This window comes from Coturnix japonica, chromosome Z, assembly GCF_054131305.1.
Source record: "Coturnix japonica strain WE chromosome Z, WE-NBRP24, whole genome shotgun sequence".
Lineage (NCBI taxonomy): Eukaryota > Metazoa > Chordata > Aves > Galliformes > Phasianidae > Coturnix > Coturnix japonica.
Window position 1 is genome coordinate 39,322,829 of NC_140702.1, and position 14,233 is coordinate 39,337,061.

General features: G+C 37.4%; 1 protein-coding gene across 1 annotated transcript in view; it reads right to left on the minus strand.

Moving 5' to 3' along the window:
- Nucleotides 1-14,233, minus strand: part of RORB (RAR related orphan receptor B) — a 136,942-nt gene that overhangs the window by 22,282 nt on the left and 100,427 nt on the right. The window contains exons 3-4 of the mRNA XM_015849152.3: nt 11,302-11,443; nt 8,093-8,494 (exon numbers count right to left, since the gene is read on the minus strand). Of these exons, the coding sequence (XP_015704638.1) occupies nt 8,093-8,494; nt 11,302-11,443 (544 nt within the window). The remainder of the gene's footprint in view (nt 1-8,092; nt 8,495-11,301; nt 11,444-14,233) is intronic.

The window sequence follows — 14,233 nt, forward strand, 5'->3', positions numbered from 1 at the left end:
AGATCAGGCAGTAAGCAATGTATCACTAATAATTCAACGCACATGGGTTTTTGAGATAGCATTCTAATTCTGTATACTGCAGTGATTCCTAAATCATCACTGCTTTGTCCTGCTGATTCTCATCTGCAGTGCTGTGTTTGCTGTGTCATGGCCTTGCCAGACAAAGGTCCATCATATGCCCCATACTCTCTATGCTCTGGCAGCCGTTCTTGCCTTTTCAAGAGTTTCTCACAGAAGGGCACGTATAATTTCTTTTGCTACTGTCATTACTGTGTTGTATGATAGGGAATCTGCTGAACAGCTATTCCTACACCTGACAGCACTAGCTCGCCTCAGTACTCATTATACCACTGGCTTTGTACATGGTTTATAATATGATCAGATTCACTGTACAGTGCTATTTCTGAAAAGAATATCATGATGTATGGTAATATATGGGATGCATGATATGGTATTTTACATATTTTGACTGCTAGAAATGGTTGCTTTTTAACTGTCTTTTGGATTCTCATTAAAGTGAATATGCTCTGTCATGTTTGCTTATGTAAAAAAATATGTCTTCTGAGAAAAGGAGGAATTTTATGTTCTTGCTTTATGTACTTGCTTTAATGTATTTGAAATATTCTATTCCTACTTTAAACAAATATATTATCACACTTCAGAAATGTGTCCAAAAAGCAAGAATATAATAAATAGAACAAAGATCAGAAAATGTTTCCCATGCTCAACCTCAGTTAAAAGATATCATATAAATGTACTAATTAAATACTTGATCCAGTGATTTATACTTTTCCAACAGTCATAACCACATGGACCTCGTTGTCCTGGGTGCTGCAAAGAAACACAATCAGTTGAAATTTTCAATTTCTTGAAAAGATGCATAATATGCCAAAATAATTATTTCCCTCCATGTGAAAAGAACTGCTAAATACATTCCTACTTGCAACATTTATCACTGTAAGCATAAAGGACAATAACTAAAATGACCTTTTCTGTAACTTCTATACTGCACAGTCTGTAGTGTGATCAAGCTCCATTGACTACTGTGGATAAAATTGATGAAGTTTTATTAGTCAGATGGCATTTGACACATGAACTTATGTAATTGAAAGAGAAGTCAAATTCCATTCAAAAATATACAGAACATTTTACAATTCACAGGAAAACCCACTCTTCTTTGAGAGTATCTATTGTAACTTCAAATAGTTTTAGATTAATTGCTTGATCATGTAAATTTGAACTAGACATAGTTAAAAAGGCACACTGTGTCTTCCTCTGAGTACAGTTCAGGAGAAATGCCAGAATCAATATGAGACCATCCAAAATCCACTGTAGATACGGTGAGACAGTGGATAGGCATTTGAAAATCACAGGGTGGAAAATCCAGTACTTAAATACAGTAACTTCTAGAATGCACTCTTTATTTTCTAAATCTAAATCAAGAGTCATAACACAAACTCTGCCCTCTCTAAATCTTCTAAAGCCAGTAAGTGCTAAAGCATGCATTTAGTTAAGTATAGTAACATAATCTGGTATTTATGAGCATTTGTGTTGGGCAACATAGAGTCAGTAAAACCTGTATGTAGACCCATAATTAGTCTGCTTCTGATCTATAAATTTCCTTCAGTAAATACATATGTTTACAAATAAGGATTGCTATTCTGGAGCTGAGATTAAAAAAAAAAAAAAAAAAAAAAAAAAAGCACACAAAGTTTCAAAAGTCTTACATTTTTTCCAACATTTCTGCTAACTATATGGAATTTTTAGTAGCTAAATCTATTTCTAAGTAAGTGTTTAAAATCACAATCTGCAATTATAAAAATCTATTTTCACTTCTACATCAGCCCAGCTTGATTGTTTCAGCATCGCAATACTCAAATTTATTCCTTCCCTTTTCTGTCCATTTTCATGAAGTAGATGTGTTTCCTAAGTAAGCTAGGCTGTCAGATAGGTTCTAAATCTATATCTAAATCCACTTTCTTCTTTAGTGTACAAAAAGGGAAATTAATAAATTAATTACTTAAACAACAACAAAACAATAAGGGTTATTCGTTTTCATACATGGACTGAAATGAGCACAGAACTGAAATACCTTTAAATAGGTAATGATGGTAAGAAATGGTGCCCTAAGAGTATCTGTACAGAAATGCATGTTACACATTTTTAATTCTTCACTAGATGGCAACGTTGCTCTGCTGAAACACAGCTGCAAGGCTTCTACTCTAGCTGTAAACATCTGTCCAGAAAAATCTGACAGTCAGCTTGGGAGAGAGGATATTAAACCATGGCTTAGAAAAAGAGATAAGGAAACATAGAGGACTGTGGTTATACAAGCATAATTTCTGTTTTACTGTGTGGTGAGCCATGGCCTTGAAGTTACAGACAAAAGGGAACATCAACATAGCTGTTACTTGTGTCACCTTAGGTATGGGTTTTAAATATGAATCAGCTGATCCCTACAAATAACCATTCAAATAACATCTAATGATGAAAGTGTGTTCTGTAAGCTGTCCATTAACAAGAAAAAGTTATCACCCTTGGAGAAGTGCTTTTGCAGCCATCCAGGACAAGGCACAGCATACTTCTTAAGAATAAGCACAGAAAATTAAATCACTTTCTTCAGAAGATAACGGGAAGGTTTCTAGTTAAAGAACAAATGTATGGGACCAGCTTGCAATTATACCATTTAAGAATATTCCCACATGAAGATTCTTCAAGCCAGAACAATGAATAAACTTAATGCTAAGCTCGTGCTTATGGCAAAGGAAATTATTTACTAACTCTACAGTACAGAAAATTGTGGACTATATGTCCTGAGATGAATACATGAAACCATCTAAATTAAGGCTTATATATGCACCAGGTGTTTTTTGCAGTTATTAAGGAGATTCTGCTTTTACATATATATTTTGAGTCAGCTTCTAACATTTTGCATGTTTTACTTTGCTGAAATTTTCTAGCCAATGAATAAGATTCAAGAAGGCTGTATGTAATATGGGTTTTGGCAAGTACCACAGGTGATGCCTCTAGTTTCCATCACAAAACTGCAATAGTGGGATAAATGTCCATGTTAAGATACAGATAAGATCAGGCTGGGGATAGGGAAGACAAAGCTTGATCCTATGTGCATTACTATTTAGCTTCAGTTTTGGTAGATACTTAAGCTCTTCAAGACACTGGATACTTTTAAATACTGCAGAAGTTGAGGAAATATAATGGAATTATAAATATTTTTATTTATTTATTTATTTTATTTGTAATTACAGGAGCCCTGAATATATGACCTCCTGTACTTTCTGACACCTTATCAACTACATAAATACATAGGGCACACTTCGATTTGACCACAAATTAACTTTTAACCCATCTGTTTTATCCATGGTGCTCACTGCTATTTTTTTTTTTTCCAATTTTAAAAAATCATAGTATGATAATCTTAATGACAGCTAAGGCAGGGAAACCTTTCCCTTAATTTCTGCAGACCAAGAACAGAGCCACACATTTTGTGAGAAAAGCATGATGCTCAGTTCTGTAACAGATAATGTTATGCACATATATTGAAACAAGGCTGTCTTCAATTTGACCAAGTCTAAAAATAAGCCTTTAATACCTGCTAATTTAAATTCACACTTAGGAGTGAGTATTACCATTCCTCTGTGGGACTACCAGGGTCAGGAAACAGAGATCCGTTTTTCCTTAAAGAGTTCCTGAGCACTGTCTGACCTCTGCCACTCTCTCTGTGAGGAGAAAACTGTTCCATGTACAACAAAATCCTTGCTTTGAACACAGGAGCAGATTTGATGCCAGAATTTGAGTTCTTCCCACAAAAGGAGAAATTTCTGCCTTCTCCCAGAACTGCAGTTGGCCAGGGAGAAACAGGACAAATCACTGTGTGATCATTAGGCCTGTGTGGTTATTTACCAGCATCAGAGTGATTTCTTGGTGTTGATGAAATACTGACTGGGACTGAGCATAATTCTACCTAATGGGAAATGTCTCACTTTTTTCTCCATCACAGGCTCTGGCAGTTACATGAGAAATTTGTTTCTGTATATGAAAGACTGTTCTTCCTTAGACTTAGCCTTCTCTTCTACACAAGACATTATCCTGCTTCTCCCATGTTCAGATAATATGCATTTATATCCTGGAACATTCAACTCATTTGAAGGAATATAATAGTTCTATTGCCTCTGAATGAACCCTATATAACTTTAATTTGTCAGCACCTCTTTCTCTTACACCCATTTACTGACACTGTATTGAGTAAGTAGGCATGCAAATCAGGATGAGCTATATTTTGCTTGCCATACCACACTGATTATATATTGAAATATCTCTTGAAAGTTTTGAACCTCGAAGTTGTTAAAAAGAACAACTTCCATATATACTACTAGGTCTACTGAAGATCAAGGATCTCTTACATTTAAATGAATGCATATAACAGTTAAAGATCAAATTATGTCTGACAATTTGTATTATTTGGAGGAGAATTAAAAAATTAAAATGTGAAGAAAAGAAAGTAAGTGTTACATAAATCGTTTGGTAGAGTATCTGTTGTAGTTTAAGCTGGAAGGTGGCTGAGCACCACGTAGTTGTTCACTCACTCCCCTCTTCCCCATGGGATGGGGGAGAGAACTGAAAAATGCAAAGGAGAACTAGTGGGTTGAGAAAAAATTATTCAGTAAGACAGAGAAAAGGGTAATAATTATGACAAATATATATACATATAAATATATGGAACAAGTGATGCAGAAGTAATTGCTCAGCATCCCCTGTATGATTCCCAGCTAGCTTCTGGGCAGCAGAAGAGAGCCAGATGCACTCCCACCTCTTTCAGAACTCCTTCCACTTGGCGTCATATAGTTTGGAATATTCCTTTGACCAGTTTGAGTCAGCTGTCCTAATTCTGTTCTCTCCCAGCTCCTTGGGTCCTTTGCTGAGAATGGCCTTGGCTCTGCACAACACTGCTTAGCAGCATCTATAAACTTCAGTGTATTATCAGTGTTGTTATGCTTAGAACTAAATCATAGCTTCACATCAGCATCTCTGAAAAAAACAACTCCATCCCCTCTGAAACTAAGTATCATAGAAAATATTATTTCTACAAGAAAGTCAACTTGACAGGGAAATGAAGAACTGATATTTGATTTCTGAGAGAATGTTACTGCTGCATAGTGAGCAAAAAGAACATGCTGAGATAATTTACGCAGTTGCAGCAAGTTGTTTAGTCAGTTGCAGCAGGGACCCTTATTAGAGCTTGTATTACAGGCATTTAACATTTTCATTAATAATCTGGAAGAGAGGTTTTACAGCATGTTAATTAAATGAGTAGATAGTTCTAAACTGAGACAAGTCACAAAACATCAGTGAGGACTGAGATCTAATGTAACAGGATTTAAAAGGATAGAAAAATAAGAAAAAGAGATTCAAGTTTAGTCAGAGATTCAAGTGCAATGAGAGTTGTCTCAATATCTGACCCATACATTAAGAATGTAAGTGAGAAACAAAGCAGTAACACTGAAGGAGTAAGAAGTGAACTGGATATTGCTTAGCATATGATGGAGAAGCTGCGAAGACTGTTTTGATTCTGGGCTGCCTGTGAAAGCATGACTTGGAAAGCTTACAAAAAACTTTAAGGAGCTCAAGGCTGGAAGGATTCTCACCGTGCCTTTTTGAGGAGTACTGCATCAGGTAAGTGGTAATTTTAATGTGTGTATTTGAGGAATACGGACACCAGAGGAGCACAAAAGCTGGAAAACTGAATCTTGCAGAAAGTCTTTAGCAAGGAAAACAACTAACATAGATTAGATACTTAAAACAACAGTCCGCTATATCATCAGGCAGGGTAGTATAAGAAATTTCTATCAGGTATGAGGACAATGTGGTACAGCTTTTCCAACTCTTACATTCTCTATGATTTCACCTACCAGTTAAGACCATAACTGCTATGTAACACGATTCGAGATTATTCCTAAGTTTCATTGGAGTGAGCAAAATACAATGCCACAGTAAAATTTAATCTCATTTTAATATGAAATCAATGCACCCTTCTGCCCAGAGTTTTCCTGCTTTGTCTGCAAGACTGGAGCTATGCAGGTACTTCCACAACCCACTCCAGCATTAGGAGATGTTTTCTGCTTGTTTCTAAACCCTGAAAATATAATTCACCTCCACACTAATCCTAGGACTTTATGGTACATCTCTTTTACTTTTTTTGGTAGTGTCATTTCTCTGTTATACTACATTATCTCTCACTAATACACTCACCTTCATGTTGCAGGTATCTTAAATTACATAAAAGCAGAACTTGGGTAAAATCTTAGCTATACAGAAGCCCAGTTTTCAATTTAAATGGATGAGAGGCAAATCCCTTCTTCTGTTGGCTCAGACACAGACCCTTTGTCATGTTTTACTCTCTATGTTCAGGGCTTTTTCTCCCTTTCTGTGCTCAAGAACTGGAACACTGGTTTGATGATATGAAAGACTGGTAAATGTGGTTTGAGGTATAGAGTAGTCAGTTTTAGACCTGGGAAAGCAAAAAGCTTGGTGAAAATCTAAGAGTGATGCATTGTTTCTATGTGGTCCTGAAAGAATTAAAAGTTAAATGCTTCTCTACACCTTCACAAGTCAGAAGATTTCACTGACTTCAGTGGAATCCTTTAGTAACTACAGATGTAGTCCAAAGGCCATATTTGCTCTGTTGAGCTCACTTCTATAATTAAGTGTAAAAACTAAATTGTAGATTATCAGAAAGGTTGTATTTTTGACACATTCTTGGGTATCTCTGGGAACACTGCCCATAACTGTTGAAATCCTTTCTCATCTGGTTCATTGTCCTGTTCCAGGAGTGAGGCTAGTACAAGTCCCTTTTGAATACTATTCATACAACAAGAAGAGCTAAAAAGGAAGGTAAAGAAAACATTCCACTAATCCTCTGCACAACTACACTGTGGGAATAGGTCTTTATTGGACAGCCTAAACCAAACGTGACCTAGAACATGTCACAGGGATACAACATGGGCACAACGACATGTCAAATCTCCAGGGCTAACTGCAAGTCTGACTAGATGTATACATGTAAACATCTTAGCATACATTCATGAGGCAGTAAGGCCAAATCAGAGCTGTAGGTGTTTATGGTGAGACATTAGTTCTTTTGTTACAAGTGCTCTTGAACATCTTTTCATCTTTTTTCTTTTTCTTCTTTTCCTTCCTCTTTCCTTTTAATTAAATCCCATTAGAGAAGTGTCACTGTTTTGATTATATCCTCAACCACAGCTGAATCAGCCTACTTCACTTGTTAAGGTGGGATGCACCAAATTAGGATGCAAATCTTTCATTACATTTTTTTTTACAATGGAGGTATTATCCCTAGTTAAGCTTGAGAGATAAGATGAGAGGCAGTAGATGTACACAGATCTCTTATAGAAGAATTACCTCTAGTCTTTCAAACTGTATTATCTAATAGAAAGGTCTCTTTGCATCTTTTCAAAGAAGAAATGAAGGGACAGATGCGTCTCCAGGGCATTCAAGCAGAGAAGTGGGGATATTCTCACAACTACCTTTACCCTAGCTGAGTTTGCCTATCTCACGAGATCAGACAGCTTGCTCTGCATGTACACCCACATACCAGAAACAGGGAAATGGTGCCTTCTGACAATGAATTAGATGCTATTGGAATTCTGAGTGTTGACAAGAATATGGCTGGCTAGCTGAGGACATCATTTAAGCCTCCTAGTAATGAGCACATTTGAAGCATGTGCCATACTACTAATTATCACTTGGTTCTGATTGATTCATCACCTGCTTCAGTGCTCCCATTTCATAAATAGGAACATAAACTGCTTAGTTTAAGAAACAGAATAATATGCCCAGTTTATTTAACACAGAACTGACTATATTTTGTCAATTACTGTCAGACTGATTTTCTTTCCTTTAGTCCCTGTATGTGTGTGCACATATGTATATGACTGTGAACAGTTAATTACTGTATGACCACATATAGAATGCTTGTATAGTATTTTAATAACAGCAATAGTATAATCTGGTTTGCATTTACACATTGCAACTGAGAAATAATAATTTTCCTTACCTATTTCAGTCATGGATATCCCCGGAGCTAACTGCCCATTGTTGAAAGAGCTATAGGTAAACAAGTTTGGTACAGAGGTGAGGTCATAGATAGGTTCCTGCTTTATCTGTTTGATTCCAGTCATGTCTAACCCAGACTGATCTGGAGAAGGCTGGGCAGAATCCACGTTGTAATAACCCTCAGACTTTGGCAGGTCGATGACATGCCCATTTGAGTAGGTGCTGCCCGTTTCATTATTCAGATTGCCCAAGCCATTGCTGATGCTGTTGCTGTAAACCCTGGCAAGGGCTTCTGCCTCACCGCTCTGTTGCTGCCGCTGTTCCTGCAGTCGCTGCTGGTGCTTCTGCACTTCAGCATACAAGCTATCCCTCTGCTTTTTGGACATTCTTCCAAATTTCACAGCTGAAAAACAAAGCATAGTGTAAGCCACTGTCATGTTTCTCTTCTCAATTTCTCTCAACAGCACTGCTCCCCTGATACTCACTTTTAGCATCACTTTTGCTGTGGAATCTTATATTTCTCTTTTGGAAGAGAAAAGATGCAGAACTTTAAACCATATTCATCTCACAAAGGAGAAACCATCATCTGCTTGGATTTACAAGGTGACAGTAACTCTTACTAGACAGGAGGGGCCTCAGTCAGGCAACTCACTTTCTCCTGTGAATGTTAGAAAGTAGATGCATCCTTTTCTTATCTCTGTGATCAGCGAACAACAACCCAGAGATGTATGAAACACACAGTCTATAGATTCATAGTTGTTGCATTTTACCAACTTTCCACAAACCTCTAAACTGTGCGCTAACAGGATTAGTACTCTGGTTGAAAACAAGCCCTACAGCCCCATTATCACATTCTTTCAATGGGGTGTTATCTTCACACTTCAAAAATAAAAATCTTGCAGGTTAGCTTTAGAACCTAGAGGAAAATAGCAGATTGGAAGGTAAACAGAACAAATGAATGTTGTCTTTTTCACAGAGAAAAGTCTCAGGGATTTACACACTCAATTTACATAATCTCCATGCACAAAATCCATGCATTCCTTCTAATGAGAAGGGCAGGAAAACATCAGAATGCAAACTACTGTCCCCAGGAATAGGGCTCACTACACTGAGATTGAAATTTTCGAAAATGACGGTCTGATTGCTAAGGAACTACAAGGAGTAAACATAGCCTATATACACAGTGGTCATTGATAATTATCTGCTCTTTATTTTCTCTCTCTCTCTTTAAATTCTGGCTTTTTACTGGCCTAGATATTGAGATGTCAGAGAACAGGAAGCTATTAATCATGCTTTAAGACAAATGAGATCCGTCAATTAGGATACATTCAGCAGAATTTATCAGAGAACAGATAGGAGGACATTTCTTTGGAAATACTTATTTTACATATTATGAGGACTATTTTCAAATGCTACTTCCCGTCCACCTGTAATGGAGATCATCACTCTTATTAGTGGCTTGGTTTCCATTTTGGCTCCATTTCAGTTATAGTCCTCCAGAAGATTCTGAGCCTACAGATGCTCATAAAATACATATATATATTTATTTTTTTTAATAGCAAAAAATACCCAAACAGTAACAATGAAACACAGAGAAAGAGAACTCTATTAGAAGGAAATGGCATAAAATTCAGGAGATGGTAGCCTTTTCAATTTATTTTTCTTGTTACCAGTACCAGCTTACTTGCAGACCTCCGCACAGACTGAGTTTACTTCACATAGACACTGGCTGCTCTGCAACCAGCCCACTGTGCATTGCACACTGTTATGGACAATATATAATGACTAGATTTTGAGAAGTACAACTGCGTGTTTTCTTCAAATGTAGGGTCTCCGTAAAAACAAATACCCACAGTTTACTCTCATTATGTATTCATTAATTGGATTCTCCAGCTGCTGTCAATTAGCATCCTGCCTCTGCATGATAAAAATGAATCTGTTACATGGCTGAAAGGTAAAATTCACATCCAGTTTTTCTGTCAAAAAAGATCCATGCAGGCTATTTTAAACTTGCAAGAACTCTCCATATGATTAAGTATAAACACTCTCACATCCACAATGAGAGAAGAAAGAGATGCCAACAAAAGAATCCCTCTTTGTACACAGCAGTCCCTGCATTATAGGTTGGGAAGACAATGTCATGTGTTAAATACTTCTGTGATATCTCAAATACTTGGACGGTATTACTTTTATTGGGAAAGTACATGCTGTTAAATTACTGAAATTTTCCTACAGTGCTCTCCAGGAAGAAGCAATAGCTATGGTGTGAAAGTATACTGCATGCTAGACCCAAAAGGACTCCATGAATTAAAGGTGAGACAGCAGGGTCCTCTCAGTCTGCTGAGACAGATGAGCAAGTTGTTTCAGTGAGACATGAAACATAGTGAGGTAGGAAAAGAACTATTATAGATATAAAGCAAAATTATAAAGTCTGAACTATCTTATGAAATAGGTCTTAAAGTAACTTCATCAGTGCCTGTTAATTCCAAAGAACAAGTTTTATGAACAAATGCTGTCACGTAATCAAAGCTAATATAGCCTTACTGAAGCAAATGTAAGCTGCCTTCAAGGACAGAACATTCTCTTCTCGTACTCACTGACCATTTCAAATGTGACAGTGAGCTGGACAGCCATTGCATTAGCAATGAAATGTTTCTCTTGTAGATCCAGGCATGGACAGGAGGCAGTGCACCAATTAAATGCTTTTTTTCACAAGGCAAAATGCTTGGTCAAGTGTTCTGAATAAAATAAACAGCTGAAAAACCTTAATATTATCAAGGTGTACTCTTTTTTTTAAACTGCCTATTCACAGTCACAGATCTTTAGAGATCACAAGGAAAGGGATGCTTCCTCACACCAGTATTGTGGTGTGTATAACCAGTATAACCAATGTTGTTAATATAAAAAGTTGTCTAAACTGGAATACAAATCCTTCTCTCCATAGATAACTTTCGTGATTTTGAGCAGAACAATGCAGTTCCTATCCAACTATTTCCCTTCTAACCTAACATTGTTTTCCATTTTGCTATCTTCCCACCCTCTTCATGAAAATAGCTTCCACTGTTAAGATCTGTGTCTCACAGTGTGTACGTTACAAAGCAAGGAGCTTCTCCTCTCTCTTTTTCTAGAAATCTACAGGGAGTTTAAGTAAGTCAGCAGAGAAGAAGAATTTCAAATGTTTAGGCATAAAGCAGGAATCTGACTCCTTACCATCTCTAGACATTCCCAGGGCAAGACATTTCTGCAGTCGGCAGTGTTGGCAACGATTTCTGTTGGTTCTGTCAATTAAACAGTTTCTCTGCCTTGGGCAGGAGTAGGAGGCATTGTTCTGCTGACTCCTCCGAAAGAATCCCTAGGGGCGACAAGGAAGAGAGAAGGAGTATTACCATGTGGGTATGTGCACACACACATGCACACACACACATGCACACATACACAGCCATGCAAGCTCTCATGTAGCATAATGTTATTTTTTGCTAGGACTTTGCAGATGCACTAGCCTTGTACAGTGAAATTAAAGAGCATTTACTGCTCATAAGGAGGATTTGTAATTGTTCAGTAAAGAATCTAACACTACTTTGCTAAAGGACAAACAATAAAGAGTTACAGAATATATTCCTATTATGTAATAACTACCATGGATCATCTAATTCTTGCACCTCACAGATGAAAAGCTTGTCAGCATTGGTAAACAGATAACATTAAAGTACTTTTTCTGACTATTTTCCATCTATTGAAAGAAACTTCTAACATCCGGCACTGGCTATACATAGGATTAGAAGCTGAAGTCTGCTGTTAAATTTAATCTGGCAAATGTTGATCTGATCTGGAGAGCCCATACACTTTGGGAGTGAAAAGTAATTCAAATTCAAACATTACAAAAGCACTAGGATTTAATGGCTGTATCAGGTAAATCTGACACACAAAGGAGAAAGCAACACCTTTAGACACTACCATGAGAAAGTACAGATATTTTCCATATCAATGGAATATAACATTAACCATTTAATCTATCAAAAATAGTTCAACACTCTATATCCTGGAGGGTTTGTCTGGCCTGTTGCTGGCCTATTTGCTAAATTTTTGAGGGTGAGAACATGTAATGATTTATGAGCTCCTAAACACTACAAACAGCACTAAGAGGTACTATTTCTGTAGAAATGAAATGAAGTGGCAGAAATTAAAAGAAAGATGAAACCAGGGAGAAAGCATTTTATAATTCTCTTTTCTTTCCTGTAAAATAAAGCATGAGAGGATCAGTGAGTTGAGAGTGAGGGATAAAAAACAAAGAAAATAATTTAATTGGCAAACTTAGCAGCTTTAGAAGAAAGTAATTGCATGGCTGTTTGGTGGGAGAGATGAAGGATAGCACAACCGCTGCAAGAAACTATGAAGGGAAAGCATCATTACTGTACTTAAACTAGTCACTGGCAGAAGTGACACCAAAGTGCTTGTGACTTTCCGTGTTGGTTTGTAAACAGCTCTCAGTGGAGTCAGAAAAGAAGCGCTGACTGCACTCATCAGGCAAAACCATTGTTATCTTCGTTCAGGCTGACAGAAGATACTAATAAGGGATGGGATTTACAACTCCTGTGGGTTTCTGGGGGAAGGAGTGGGAAAACAACAGGGTGATGTTGTCACAGGGCTTGATTTCCATGCTACAGGTAGCACCTGTAATCCCTCTTCAGTCCCTGAAAATCAAATTAGGGTGGCACGAGATGTCAGTAAGAGTGCAATAAGCATGATGTTCCACTGAAGAGACAGCAGTGATAGTTCCTGAAATCGATGATCCCAAAGAAGCTTAATTCATCTGGCCCATGCTGGCTTTATCAGTGATTACACTGTGCAGTGACTATTAAATTAAGGTTTATGATTTGCATGGTTAAGAGCATGGATATCCTTTAGGGAAGCTCTCAGGAAAAGTTCATTGTGGACTTACCTGATCCTAGTTGACCAAACATTTTTTTAGCAGTGGAGATGAGCTTAATGTTACTGCTAGATGGATGACAATTGCAGATATTTCTTATCTGTTTGTTGAACCTTACAGCCAATTTTGTTTTTGACGTGAGGAACATTTTCTGCTTTAGATTTTAGCAGCTCTTATGTGATATGGATTCGAGAGAACAAATGAGTTAAATTATGTTAAAATAACCCACACAACCACCTAGCATCAACTATGCCTTATCACATAGTACTGTTTTTATCTATTAAGGCTGATCTCCTCTCACAAGAATTTGTTTGTATTTTTTTCCCCACTAACTTCGATCTCTTACAAGAATTTGTTTTTTTCAGTCACTGCTCCTCTTAGGGAAAAATCAAGGATTACATAATGAAGTTAATCTACAGCAGGTAATTTATTTCTCCAAGGAGACTTTTGTGCTCTGTTCTTTCAGCAAAGATCTAAGTGCTTTCTTACTGAGAAACCTTTCATTTCATGTTGGAAGATTTTTACATAACATTAGTTATATTTACTGGGAATAATGCTGTTCTGGAGAAGCGGGACACAAGTCATTACTGAGGAGTTAAAGGACATACAGAAAGACAAGTCTTCCAGTGTTCTCAGAACCGACTAGAAGTCTTTCTGCATCTTAAACAGTTCACTTTATCCATCACTGGCAGTCTGAGAAGGGAATGGCCTCTTAAACTGTCCTCTAGATCCTTGCTGCGCTGTGGATTACAAGAGACCTCTCACCAAAAGGGGTCACAGAGACACTGGGATGGAAACATGTCTTTCAGTTTTGTTCTTTCCTTGGTGACTGCTGGCAGAGCCACCATTTTCTTTAGTGGGCCCAGCACACTGCTCAGCCTATGCAGGTGTGCAGTATGTAACTGCTGTAGCATTTACAATGCCCCTTAAGCTCTTACGATATGCATTTGCAGTGGCAGAACTAATGCATAGACAGAGAGTGAAAGGACAGAGAAAGTCTGTAGCATTGCCAGCGGGAGTGCAATCCTCCAATGCCATTCCCCAAAACGCTGAGGCCCTCTGGTGCTTGGCTTAATGTGCGCGGTCTTGTGAAAGCCCTTCTGGCCTACTTTGTAATACTCTTCCTCTTAATTAGTTCAGATTTCTAATGCATTCAGACAAAAGGAGCTAGAAATGACAAGTTATTAGTATATGGGATGAACAAAGATTTATTTA